At 41.1% G+C, this 14,905-nt stretch overlaps 1 protein-coding gene across 4 annotated transcripts in view; it reads left to right on the forward strand.

Annotated features, from left to right (window-relative positions):
- LOC119730924 (mediator of RNA polymerase II transcription subunit 13-like) overlaps positions 1 to 14,905 on the forward strand; it is an 82,810-nt gene that overhangs the window by 24,476 nt on the left and 43,429 nt on the right. For all 4 annotated transcript variants that reach the window (XM_038203990.1, XM_038203992.1, XM_038203991.1 and 1 more), the window contains exons 3-5: positions 3,015 to 3,099; positions 6,851 to 6,937; positions 13,808 to 13,953. In XM_038203990.1, coding sequence (XP_038059918.1) covers positions 3,015 to 3,099; positions 6,851 to 6,937; positions 13,808 to 13,953 — 318 coding nt within the window. The remainder of the gene's footprint in view (positions 1 to 3,014; positions 3,100 to 6,850; positions 6,938 to 13,807; positions 13,954 to 14,905) is intronic.

Below are 14,905 nucleotides of genomic sequence, written 5' to 3' on the forward strand. Positions count from 1 at the left end.
TTTGTTATTAACGATCACCATCCCCACATCTCCAGACAGATTCACAATAGCCTTACATTCATGTGTGTGCATGCACGTGTTCCGCTCGGTTCCACTTCCACAGTCGCCGGTACCACGGCAGAAAATGCATGAATTCATTTTAGCTTGCCGGGCACCGGTTAGCCCAGTTTGTTTCCACAATGCAAACAAATCCAAAGTACAAGTGTGCTGAAGGAAAAAAAAAAAACTGGCGGGTTTTGGTAAATTGGCATGTGGAGGATGCTATAGGAATTCTGCTGTGCTTTAGGCGTTTTAATGTGATTATTGTGGGAGTATGGGTGATGAATTGAAAAATCAATTTGGAGTGCAGTGCGTGTTCTGTGGGCATGTGAAACCTTTTGCTGTAGTTCTGCCCTTATGCTCCCTCATAGTATCTGCTCTGTCATAAAATTATGCGCTGTCATAAAAATATGCTCCGTTATAAAATTATGCTCCATCAAGAAACGTTCAACAAGGTTTAACATTTTATTGACAATACTGAATATTGTAGTGAACGTTTCTTTGGCCATTCCGCAGCTAAAGCTTCAGTATTTACATTCATACAAAGTACTGTAACTATCCATAGGTACTATTAGGTAGAGTTGATTAACACGTGTTTTCGACATGGCCTTGCTCGGGTTACAAAATGCACATCATGTACATGTTCATCCTTTGTTAAAAAGGGGCTGTTGCTTAGGGGTGATTTTTTTCTTACATTTGTGTATCAATTTCATCCATATGTAAATGTCATCATGGGACAACTTTATTGAGCATCACATAATTTTGTTGACCATACAACACAGTTTGCTGATCTACAAAACAGATAACCAGCTTACGACTGTGAAGTGTGATTTATTATGCTTGGTTTTTTTTTCTTTGCGCATAATTTTGCTTAAACGTCTTAAACATCGTTTGCTGCTGAGCCACATCATGAAATTGTGCCGTAGCGCTGGAGGAATAATGGTTGTTGAACCGTTGCAGTGCCTCCGGGGACGATTACATTGGCCGTATTTCTGATCCAATTAAATTTCTCCCTTAGCGCTGTCATTTGACTATCAGGAAATGTGATCATGTGACCTGTAGTCACCTGACGTATGTAAAGATGTAATTTACTGATAAACATGGATTTATATGTACGTACATGTAAATCTAACAGAATTAGCTAAAGATTGAGGTGTGTATGTTAACTAATGTGTGACTTTATGTTCCGTATCATTAGTCCCTGTACTGCGCCACACCACCAAAGCAGTGCATGGTTTGTGGAATCATGTGGATTCATCAGGGTACAAATACAATGTATTACAGTGTAGGTCAGGTGCTAGTTACTTAATTAATTAACTAATGATTTTGCCCTTTGAGAAAGTTTCTGCCAGGAACGCAACGTTGGGCCCTGTAATTACTTAGACTTGACTTAAGTTTGATACATGTACAGTATGTGGAAATGCCAAATCGATCTTCCACCCTAAATTGTACCACACTACATCTCAATTGTATCTCATTATTATCAACTTGGTATTAACCCTAACCCCCTAGGCCCTTGTTGCTTACAACCATCCGAAAATCCTCCAAAATTTTTCAACTCTGCCTAAATTTTTCAAAATTGTCAGACAGTCCTGCCTCAAAATGCATTCATCCTCAATCCTCCAAAATCCTCCTCATCCCAAAACTTTGCACTCGTGTTTAAATGAAGGATAACCAACGCCAAATCCTTCAAAATCATCAGACAGTCCTGCCTCAAAATGCATTCATCCTCAATCCTCCAAAATCCTCTTGTGCTTCATTCACCATTCATCCTCAATCCTCCAAAATCCTCTTGTGCTTCATTCACCATTCATCCTCAATCCTCCAAAATCCTCATTTGATTCAATCACCATTCATCCTCAATCCTCTAGAATCCTCCAAAACCGCCAGGAGGATTTTGGAGGAGTGAGGTGGGTTAGGGTTAACATTATTATAATGTACAGAACTTCAAAAATGAATTCCTACGTACCGGTATACATGGAAAAACAATGAATCTAAATGACAGTTACATGTACAAATGTACAATGTACATGTACATAGTGCATCAGTGTTCTCTCAGAATTTATGATCTATCAATGTCTGTTCCTCTCAATTTCCCAATGTACCTTGACATGTATTCCTTTGGCACATTGCGCACCTGTCGTGAGCCCAATTTATTTTGCCCAGGCGTACAAACAGACGTAATGTGTGCATGTGGGTCAAGGTAGATTAATTATGATTCGCTTCATTCCGGCAGAAGGCTGTCCCTTGCTGTGCTGCGACAAAATGTAAAAAATAATATAAGAAGGGTTAAACTGAATGTTAAGTCTCCTTGCAAATATTCACTTGTTTTGTCTGTTGCTACGTGTATGTGCACTTGGTTTTAAAATTGGGAATGGATTGGCTATGTGTGGTACACATGTACATTGATTTGGAAAGAGCCAAGTTCAGAGTCTTGTTATTGACAGTCGTGAGTGCTTGTTGAAGATGTCTCATTGGATGGGACGTGGTTGGGTGGGGACTGGGGAGAATTTCAAGGGTATCAGGTTTTTTTTCTAGCAGAAATTATGAAAATGAGCGGCCTGAAGACTTGTTTTAGGTTAGGACCAGCGGTTTCATTTAAAATATTAATAATTACTGGCGTGACAATCCTTGAATTAAAATGTTGCAAATTAAATAAAGGTTAAACTGAATAAATAATTTACGGGAAAAAAAAAATGAGGGAAAAGTAGTTTGCCAGGAAACTTGAGCAGGTTGAAAAGGGAATCCAGTTGCTTGACAGCTTTGGAAAGTAATTTTTTTTTAGTCGATATAAATTTTCAAGCAAACTGTGCCGCCACTCCAAGGTCTTCCGGACCAAGTGTTCCCTAAGTCTCATCTGTGGAATGCTTATTTTACTTCAGTGTTGTAAAATTGACATGTATTTAATTTTGATATAATTACAAAAATAGGATTAATTAAAAAAAAAAATGTCTTTCCGTTTTTCTGTCCTGCAGAAGTGGATGAGGGTACCTGGGATAACGGTCTATCGTATGAGTGTCGTACTCTACTCTTCAAGTCCTTACACAACCTCATTGAGCGGTAAGTACCAGAACCAAGAACCACTGTATGATCCAGGGAAGGGGAGGCGGGAGGGGGGAATGCGGGGGGGGGGGGGGGGGGGGGGGGGGAGGAATAAGGTCTTGGGATATCTTCAGGGAGAGGTGGGGGGGGGGGGGATTGGGCTAGGCCACTTTTTACCGGAGTGCTTGGTAACTTATTTAAATTTGATACTTTCTGTTCACCCTAAGCTGTATAGCAGACATCAGCAGACAATAAAACAACAAAAGAATTGAAAATAATTCTCTGTCCAGCGTAGGTAATAGTTTTTTAAAGACAAAAGAAAAACCCACTTTTAGGCCGAGCAAACAAAGTAAGAAGTGTATTGTCCGGCCTTTGTAAGAAAATGAAGGAGGCGGGCGTTTTAACCCTTTCTACATGCATATAGGCCCAGAAAAGACATTCTGCAAATACCCTTGCAATACTTTATTGCAACCGCAACAAAAATCCAAACGAACATTCAAAAAAAAAAAAAAAAGTAATTTTGTTCTAAAATTATTATCTGTACAGACCAACTGTAGAGAGTGATCCCTTGTGACAGGGCATTTTCAAGGAAGGATGCAAAAATTGTCTGGGCAGAATGATTGTTTTTTTGCGTTCAGGTCCATTGAACACAAACTCCACACACAGTCTAAAGAGCCCACCCCTGCAGAGAACCCACGTGTCACAAAATGCTCTATAAGCCGTGCAGTTTTAATTATATGGACAATTTATAATGTGCCTGATCCACATTTAACCCTCCTTTTGTTGATCAGTCACAGACAGTCGAAAAGTCAATCCTGTTCCCCTGCCATGCCTTTTACACAGGCTACGTGTAGTCACCAACCGTCTGGTCATATTTCTTGTAAGTTGTAAGCACTGTGACAGTCAAATTCCATCAACGGACAAAAACGGGTGACTGGTAGGCACAACTGGCTTATCAATCTCCTACAGTCAAAGCACAGCTATACCAGGTTTCATAACAATCACAGCCAGTCATTCCTGCTTTATGAAGGCAGGGAGCACTCAACTGTACCGGTACACTTAAGTACAACACAACAAGGGACGACAATAAGATACACACAAATGAAACTACATGAAGATGTTTTACACATTACGTTTTACACCTTGGCGCATTGTAATTACACAGACATGTATTTTCAATTTCAAACTCAAATCCCGCAAAATTGTCAATCTTTAAAAAAGAAGAAGAAACACATAGAAAACCACGGACCGCCCTTTCCATTATTGCGCTTGGCTGATTCCCTTCCCTTTGCTGAACGAATGAAAGTTTTATAATGAATTCTGAAGGGTCTCGTCCATAATGTGCACTAGTCAGTGAATAGGCATGAAGAACAGAGGGGGAAATAAGACAGAAAAGCTGTTCGGACAAATCTGGGCAGTCACTTGCAAAGTGAAAAATTCCTTTATTAACTACAAATGCACTTGAAGACAAAATTCGGCCCAAGCGCAACCATTTTTTGGGAGGATAAAATATGACAATACATGTACATTCAGTAGGTGTGACTTACGTGCAACAAACCTCCAATGTCTGACAGTAATTCACCGTCTGTTTATAAGAATACAAGGAAAATATCTGTTAATTCTTTAAAACTACTTAATCAATTTTTGCAGCAAAACAAACCACCCTATATAAAACAAAATAGAACAAAACAAAGAAATGTCAACTTTATTTTAGATAACTCCAGATTGAAATGGATGAGCTATGAGATAAACACGTCTGTCATTCCCACGAACATCATGCCGCAGCTTTCTTTTGCGCCGTGCATTAGTGGCAAATCCCTGCAGTTTAGTCGGAATCTCCTTAGGAGAAATCCTGCGTGCATTCTCGGTAGTACGCAATCCTGAGATTTCACACAGCGTTTGCATCTATAAGACAGATCGCCCCCCGGCGGCCTGTACACGCGTGCACCGAGAGCCCGGTCTGCCGTTTGATTTATGTGTACATTGTAGTAACCACGCACGCCGCCGTATAGCGTTAAGAGATTACTTAACACCGCGCCATTGCATATATACATGTATACTCACACACGTCATGAATTATGCACCCATCCCTCGGAAGGTTTCTTGAGCTAAAATGTCAACTTTGGCAGCTAGCTCAGTTCCCCGCGGCTCAGAGAAAACCGGTGGAAAATGTCACTAGAGTTTTTCCCCAGACAGTGATTTCTAGATTTGTGAAGGCACGGACATTCAAAAACAATTGAATGCTATTTTCGTAACAGAAATGGCCCCTCCTGATTTTGTCAAAGCACATTTGTTTTCCATTTTGTCTTTATTGTTCTTGTCTTCTCAGTGAAATGCTAAGCTATTCACGACAAGTGTGTATGTGCACAGATTTATGTGCATGACGCCAAGATAACCATGTTTCACGAACATGCTTGAAATATTTGACCTGAATCAACATTTCTCAAGGCCCTGGCATGTTTATGATGTTCATATAGCAGTTTCACACCGTAGCTGATGCAGTGATTTTCAAATCACTGGCGCAGCACAGTGAGGACATTGGAGCAATTTATTAATTTACACAGCTGAGTGACATGTAGGCAGCTGTTATTTTTAGCCGCAGTTCCGCATTAATTAAAGATGTGCTGCCATGCTCAATCAAGTTTTTTTTCTTCTCCAAATTAAAATTAACTTGTACGTTTTATTTTAACCAAACGAAAACCCCTTATTTGAGTTGCTGTTTTGCACACAAACAGATCTGCAAGTAGACCCTACCAGAATACCCTACGAGAACTGAAATATTGCTGGGTTGTAAAGTTTGGCAAGTAATTATGTGGGATAAAAATGCGGGCCGATCGTTTCTCATTCAGCGTCCCATTCGAAAGTGATTAACAATTAATAACAACATCTATTTTTAGGGTTAAACTTGAAAAGAGCACAGACAGTAGGCCTCTTCATGCACATCTTTAAGACACATGTACATGTCTCACTCAGGTGAAGTGTGCACTTGTCATCAGTGAATATTGTATAAAAAAATGTCGGCAGCTGTTGAGGCGTAGTTGTCATCAGTGTCTTCCCCTGACCTGTGTAGCTTAGCGTGAGGTCATAGGCCAATCGCTCAAGTTCAACAGGTTGGTGTGGAATTGACTGAATAGTGACAGAGGAAACTGAGGCAGTTCAGTGGACATGGTTCAGTGACAACACGCTGAATAGGAAGCGTTTTTTTTTTTTACCCTAACGTGCCCAAATCCTCCAAAATCCCCTTTGCAGGGTTGAGGCTACATGGCAAAAGTATGTTGTTGATTTTGGGGGATGCACTTTTGGTTATGCTCAGTCGTGTATACATTTACCCGGTACATGTACCGGTAGGCCTAGATTATACTTGAAATCCTCCGCACTGCTCCAGGATGTCACTGGCTCTGCCTCAACATACTGACAGTGATTGCCAGAGGATTTTTGCAGGATTGAGGCAGTAGGTCACCCCTCCATGGACCACACTCAAGAAATTGGCCTAACGGAGGATTTTGCAGGATTGAGGCTGTATGCAATTTTTACACAGAGGCAGTTGGAGGATTTTGCAGGATTGAGGTTGCATCCTAGCACAAATGCCAAGGGAGTTAGGGTTAATAGAAGAACACAGGAACATTGGTTTCATTTAAATGTTGTTCAATAATAACCTCACCCTTCAATAAATGTCGTGACAGTCAGTTCATACTTAATTTTTCCAGCTAACCAAATCAATGTTCACTCGTTTATGATTTTCCCCCCTATTTTTTTGTTATTGTTGCAGGTGCTTGTTGAGTCACAACTATGTCCACCTTGGCAAGTGGTTTGTTCGGCCCTACGACAGCCTCCCTGCTTCTCCTGACTCGTTTAAGTAAGAACTCAATCCAAGCCTACTAGATTCCTGGTATCAAATTTGCTTTTCGTCGTGTTCCTGGAACTTGTGCCATTATAAAGTCATCAAGTTTTTGATGCCAGACTTCCTTCTTTTTCTTTTTTTTTTGCTTCATGGACATTATTCAACTGAGGCAGTGAAAATTAAAAGCAGCTCAGATTTCAATCATGCATGTGTGCAATCTGCCCTGTTTTCATGTAGTCAGAAACAATTGGATACACATAATTTGCAGCGTTACAAGTAACAAGGCACATTCCTTAATGTTTAAATTTTTGTTATTGTATTGGGGGGGGGGGGGTGGGGGGGGGGGGGTGGATTGGAACTATATATGTAACTGAAAGGCACGTAGGAACATTTGCAATCACCCGGATACATACATTTACCTATATATTTAACGAGAAAATCCTTGCTCAAAGTGAAGATAGGACTGGTACGAAATACCCTGTGAAACTATTCCCCCTGAAAGTGATATCATTCGGAAGAAAACAATCAGCGAGGATGGTTCAGGAAAATGTTTTTTTTTTAATGTGCATTGGCAATAGAATCCAGTTACGAGACCTAAAATTTGTGCACACTGGTATGTTTTCTCTGTTTTTTTTCCCCAAAATGTTCAGTATCCAGTATCCACTGAGCTGAAATTCAACAAGCTAGTTGTTATGCAGCCTTCTTCAGATTTTGAGCAATTTTGTTTTGTTTCAAATGAAAAAAAAGATTGCAGAAAAATTGCAGATGATAGTACGAACATTTAAGAAGCAATTCAACCCCGTTTGATAAAGGCAAAAGATTGTCTAGATCCTAAAAGAGAAGATCATCAAAACTTGGTGTGTGCGGCTGCGCCTGCGTAGTTAGAATACCACACTAGCTTTAACATGTCCGTTAAAAAAATGGGAGCAAAATTCTATTGTATTTAAACAACAAAACATGCATATAAATATCCATCTAAATAAAATGCTGGTTAACCGGTACCCAGACAACAATCTGCCAGGGTAAACAAGGCAGTAAATCAATCCATGCTTGCAGACACGCGCTGGTACCCCGCTTGTCCTCACCGATGGGCCTGTATATATCTTGTTCACCAGACGTCTTCTGACAGTTGGTATTTTTCACCGGATATTTACCCAGTAAATGATCCCTGAAGTATTGATACATTCCAACAACAAATATTTGTACACTCGCAAATGTATGTGTACATGTACATGTGCATGTGCATGTGTAACATATTGGCTTTTGAGCTACACCATTGAAACGTAACATGTGTGGTTTCCTTTTGCGGAAATCAAAACAAAATTGAAAACATGCTGTACTCTTTCGCTGAAAAAAAAAAATCATGAGCATGTTCTTTTTTATTGGTCGTAAATGTTCTTGTGATGAACATTTAGTGAATATGTGCACAACGTGCTCAGTTTCTTGGAAATGACAAGATTGAATTTCAATTTGTTTTGCCCTACAGCGCCACACAGTAAAAATATGTAAAGTGGAGCCCAAACTGAATTCTGCATTTGTCTTAATGCATTTCCATTCTAATTGTCTATTACATGTACATCTCAGTTCTAATATTGCAAAAGTACTTTGACTCGGCACAAAGGCATTTGAAATAAAAACCCAAATGTCCATTAGAGCCTCAGAAATGAATTTTGGGTTTGGACAAAAAAGTTGAAAATCTGCATCCACATCTGTTGAAGCTTGCATTTGTGAACACGGAAATTACACAATTACAATTTTTGTGTTCACAATTAATTTATGTAAATTTATCTTATAGACATGCAATTTCACGTAAACCATTTAACCTATTTTGCAGTCTGTGCAATGAGTGACTCGCCCCGTATTTAAAGGGTAATGCATGCGTGCACACATAATCACATCATGCACCTTAATTGAAGCCACATGAAAAGACAGAATTGACCGACCAGAAACCAGTTTATCAAATACAATATTGGAGAATTGAATAATCACAATTTGCACGTCCCAATCACCGAGTGAAATATTTTCATGCGCGCTGATTACCGCATTATTTTCTCCACTGATACGACTTAATATTCATTCCCGCCCCGCCCCCCCCCCCCCCCCCTCTCCATACAATCGGCCGAGCTTGACTGATGAATTGCCCTGGTAATACATTAACGCCACTGACCTTGTGCACTACGGCCCCAGCACAGCGCGTGGGTATTATATTGACGTACGCACATGGCGCATCTTCCTACGTGGTAGTGCGAGGGCCGGTTTCTGATCATGCATGATTAAGCAGAGGACATCTGATAGGCAGTTGCCGTCGCCGTGCCGACAAGATCGGCGCTGGAGAATATTACAAATTGCATCCCTCTTCTCTCCCAAAATGGAGAAGAAAAAAAAGGGAAGAAAAAAAAAAAAAGAGTACATGTTTATGCAGATGTATTTACAAGCAGGGTGTACATTTAGGCAGTAGCGTACCGGTAGTGTACATTATGCTGTATTTGTACTGAAAGGTTTTTTTGGTTGTTTAAGCATTCAGAAATTCCAAATTATGCTAAACAGTTTGTGAATTGTGATGGAATGGTCTGTCTTCTGAAAACTGACAGTGGTACAACTGTGCATATAATTTCATTGATTTCATGCAAAATACCCCACCCCAACATTTGTGTACAGAATCATAGGCCTATATTTTGATTCAAATTTCATTTGCATCAAATTAAAAAAAAAAAAAGGATACCTCTAACAAGGGTTTTCTTGATATCAATATCGATATCTATGAATTAATATTTTATTCAAGGCAAGCAAATGTTTCATTTATTCATAAGCATGAATAAAATATGTATCATTGTGAGCTTGAATTTTTTTAATTTTTTGGCTGTGAGTGAAATATTGCTCACATACATGTAGGCCTACCATTTAATATTGCCCAAAATTTTGTATGTGGTATTATACACAATACTTGACTGTTTTTTGTTTTGTTTTTTTATAATTTTTTGTTCTAAGTTGCTATCATTTGATAATGAATTGCACTGTACATGCTTCAGTTTCAGTTCCCATAAAGGTACACGCTTCAACAGGATTCTTATTTCTGATCCTTCTGAAAAGGGATGTAGTTACACTGAGGAGTGGATCAAGTGTCATTGGTTCGCAGCCCAGGCACTTGTCGAAGTAAATTAGCACAGTGGCAGTGCACAAATGTACATACACGTGTACATGTACACAATGTACATGTACATGTACATGGTTAGTTTACGTACATGTACATGTACATGGTTAGTTTTCGCACATGTACATGTACATGTACTAGTACATGTACATGTAAGTAGAGTATACATGTACATTTAGTATACATGTACTGTACACGTACATTTACAAATGAGTCCAGCACTTCACAATTCAGTCCAGTTACAGTGCTACATGTGTACATGGGTTATTATGCAAAACAGGCTCCTTAAACAAAACCATGCCTGCACATTTCCAGTGTCGACTTGAAAGCAATACATGTAATTGGTCATTATATGATGTCATCAAGTTTTATATTCCTGCCCTTTTTTTAATACCGGTAGCTCTGCTGTTGCTGAAACTCAATATTATGATTGCCTTTTTCTTCAAGAAGAACCGCTGGAGGTGTGTGAAATTTTATGGCAGTTTCCTATTGGGAATTGTATGTACAGTACCATATTCCTTTCTTCCACAATAAAAAAAAATATGTTCTGATGGTTAAATATGCTTGGAAATGTATATTTTTATGATGACTAAATGCGTAACAGGTTATTTGTTACTGCTTGTTGCATGGTGGTTTGAACCAGTATTTGAATTGAAATACTCTGTGCACATGTACAAAAAATGTACATGAAAATATGAAACAATGCAACAAGATATTTACATGTATCTGCAGAAATCTGAAAAAAAAAAATCATTTTTCCAAACTCTGAAATGCACATTGAATGTACTATATAATTTGGGGCAATCAAATTATTTCAGGCGATCTCGCCTCCAAAGTACAGTGCTCTTCACGTTTCTACACATGTTCAAATATATACATGTACATATAATGCCCAATAATCTTAGCACCAAATAATCCCTCTAGACATTTTGGCAGATCAAACCTCAATGGCTAAGCCATTGGGCTCCATTGTACCATACACCCAGCACATGTGCAGCATTCTATAGTCTGGCTGATGATGCACTTATTTGCATATGAGACCGAGGCAAACATCAACAGAATGGGGCAAGTCAGCAGTCCTTTGATGTGTATTTTATTGGTCTACTGTGCGGTCATGCATGGATGGGCGCTTGCATTATAATGATTGCATCTATACTGCTGGACTCCAACATGTGCCCATATGTGGGTGCAAGTAGACATGTATTATGAGCAATCTGTTGGTTATATTTTTTTTTTTTTTTTTTTTTACATATTTCAACAGATCAATATTATTCTATTCCTGCAGCCGAGCTGTTAACAAACCTGATGCCTATTTATGTACAGATTATCATTTTTTTATAAGATTTGTGTGTGTGTGTAAAAACATGAATAAACTCTTGATTCCATATTAGATCAACACTGTGCCAAGGTTTTCCCAGAAGTCTTTGTGGAAATATCATTAGAATGTTCTTTGTATCGGATTTTCATACGGACTGGAAAGTCCTGCTAATTGTCAACATGCTCGCAGTCTGCATGACTGCCATACGATCAGTGCGTGGTAATTTGATTTGACGATATTATGGTCGTACCGTAGGAAGACCGGTGAAAAAGCAAAACATGGCCTCTGTGCACACAGCGTTTGCCACCGTTCAGGGCCAGTTCACATTGTCACACTATGTCACATGTGAAAACAGCATTTTACAGCTCTCTGAATGAAGTCGTTATTCATTTCATTCAAATGCACTGACCCCTCACGTTGGTAACCCAGGACGGGTATGTCAGTACCACCCCCCAGTGAGAGACCAAAAAGTGTTGCAGGGTACCAGCGGCTCCTCAGTGACATGCAGGTCAAGCCCAAGAGTCAGGCCGAGGTGGAGAGAAGTGTCCGGTTACCGGCTCCTTGCAGGGGGGGGTGACACTGGATTGTCCCCGGCTCCCTGCACATCTATTTACCAATGGAAATTTCACTCCGCGTTAATAAGGGATCATGTGTACAGTGCAATGTGCGGCACGGTTTGGCCTGATCAGATCTAGTGGTGTGCGTGCCTGCGTGCGTATGTCTGCAGGGCAATCCAAGTGTTCTGTGCATTTTTAGGGTAGTTAGGGCATATGGCCTGTGAAATGAATACACGTTTGGATGTGAGGAAATCTGCTGGGCCGGCAATCCTGAGCCAAGGGGGAGGGTGAGGTGTCGGTGTTTGTACAGGGGCCAAATCAGGTGGGATACCTGCTGGTGAAATATTAGCCCCAAATATTTGAGCGAACCCGAAACCTTGTGTTCCTTCTTATGTCTCTACTTCAAATTACATGTAATAAAATATAAAGTGACACAAAATCATCTGATTATGTTCCAGAAAAGTTGTTATATTTTTTTAAAATTGTTTTTGAAGGCATGTCACTCAGTCAAGAGTTAATAAGAAACATTATGACACTGTATTCATATTATTACAGAAACTCAGCAGTTGCAGCTCTTTAATTGAAAACCTCCCCCCCCCAAAAAAAAGATGTTCACAGGCAGATTCTGAGAAGTTACTGAGACTCGCGTTAATAACCACCTCTATGATTTGATTTAAGCTGGCGACATTTAAAAAATCTTTACATCAGCGGGTTTTGCCAAGGTTGCCCTGCTAAGCCGTCGGGATTTTAGACCTTTGTGGTTACCATGGAAACAAGAGATGTCTTTGATTATCTTAAAAGTCTCTTTTGACGGAGACTGTTGTCCTTCGTGCAAGAAGACGGAAGGACTTGTAATGAAAAGCCAAGGCCCCCCCCCCCCCCCCCCCCCCTGGTCAACATCATAATTAATATGTACGGTTCGGTCCATCTTCCTCTTCACCCCCCCCCCCCCCCTCTCTCTCTCTCTGTCTTAGAAAATGTCTTGCCATTTGGGGTGAAATCCTATACCGTCCTTTGGGTTGAGAAATCTAATTGATGCAACTCCCCCAAGAGATCCCGACGTCAGTTTTGAAGGTTGCGGGATTTTCCTTTGGCGTGTTCAAAGGCAAAAGACCTGTCAGCAGTGCTTTTTGTGCATTCGCATGTCATTGATTAGGCAAACATTCACAAGCCCGGGAGGGACCTGCTAATATGGCATGCCGCACTCCTCCTTATCCCCCCCCCCCTCCCCCCCACCGAATCAAATAATGAAGTTGTGGGCTATGAATATTCATGACAGATCCCTAAGTACACAAGCTCATGCATTAAACATCGGGCGGGATTGATTCCGCCGTACACGCGCTGAATGCTTTAACACGCTCTTGTGTGGCGTCATCGTGCACTGTGAAATGGCACTGAATTTACAGTGCATATTATCTGAATGATATTGTGTCAAATCTTGTCAGGTAAATCCGCCAGGTGTCATATGCATTCACGATAGTGTGTACAGTTGCACAATTTATCATCTGTTTATATTTGTTCTTTGTTAAAAAAAAAATTCCATATGAACTGAATTGGTTTCTACTGTTTCTTTTTACGAAGTCTTTCAACAACGAAACTGCAGCCTCATCAAATCTATGGAATTCTGATAGACAGTGAAATACACTTTTTTTATAGAAATAAAATGAAAATTTGTGCACGTTGGAAAATGTGCTTCACCCATTCTCGCTTGATTTAAAGAGAATACCTTCAGTCTAACATTGACTGTATGAAACAAGTTCACCCTAAAATGCTCTCAATGTTGTGAGATTTATAAATATCACAGATAAACAAATAATAATAATTTTTTTTTTTGTATTTTTCGTTTTCCTTCTCTGCAGCGACCACTTGTCCTTTGCCTTCAGTTTCTTCCTTCACGGTGAGAGCACGGTGTGCGCCAATGTGGAGGTGTCACTCCACCAGCCCGTCTGTCGATTGTCACTGGATCATCTGGCTCTGGCTCAGGGATCTGCCAGTGGCTTTCAAGGTAATCCTCCCCACCCATTCCCCTTGTTCCTAAAGCAGGTCTGTCGAGTGTCGTTGGATCACCTGGCTCTGGCTCAGGGATCTGCCAGTGGCTTTCAAGGTAATCCTCCCCAACCATTCCCCTCGTTCCTAGAGCAGGTCTGTCGACTCACTGGATCACCTGGCCCTGGCTCAGGGATCTGCCACTGGCTTTCAAGGTAATCCTCCCCCAACCATTCCCCTCGTTCCTAAAGCAGGTCTGTCGACTCACTGGATCACCTGGCTCTGGCTCAGGGGTCTGCCACTAGCTTTCAAGGTAATCCTCCCCAACCATTCCCCTCATTCCTAGAGCAGGTCTGTCGACTCACTGGATCACCTGGCCCTGGCTCAGGGATCTGCCACTGGCTTTCAAGGTAATCCTCCCCCAACCATTCCCCTCGTTCCTAAAGCAGGTCTGTCGACTCACTGGATCACCTGGCTCTGGCTCAGGGATCTGCCACTGGCTTTCAAGGTAATCCTCCCCCAACCATTCCCCTCATTCCTAGAGCAGGTCTGTCGACTCACTGGATCACCTGGCCCTGGCTCAGGGATCTGCCACTAGCTTTCAAGGTAATCCTCCCCAACCATTCCCCTCATTCCTAGAGCAGGTCTGTCGACTCACTGGATCACCTGGCCCTGGCTCAGGGATCTGCCACTGGCTTTCAAGGTAATCCTCCCCACCCATTCCCCTCGTTCCTAAGCAGGTCTGTCGACTGTCGTTGGATCACCTGGCTCTGGCTCAGAGATCTGCCACTGGCTTTCAAGGTATTCCTTCCCCACTCATTCCCCTCGTTCCTAAGCAGGTCTGTCGACTGTCATTGGATCACCTGGCTCTGGCTCAGGGGTCTGCCACTGTCTTTCAAGGTAATCCTCCCCCACCCATTCCCCTCGTTCCTAAAGCAGGTCTGTTGACTTGTCACTGGATCACCTAGCTC

This window comes from Patiria miniata, unplaced genomic scaffold (assembly GCF_015706575.1).
Source record: "Patiria miniata isolate m_02_andy unplaced genomic scaffold, ASM1570657v1 HiC_scaffold_22, whole genome shotgun sequence".
Classification (NCBI taxonomy): domain Eukaryota; kingdom Metazoa; phylum Echinodermata; class Asteroidea; order Valvatida; family Asterinidae; genus Patiria; species Patiria miniata.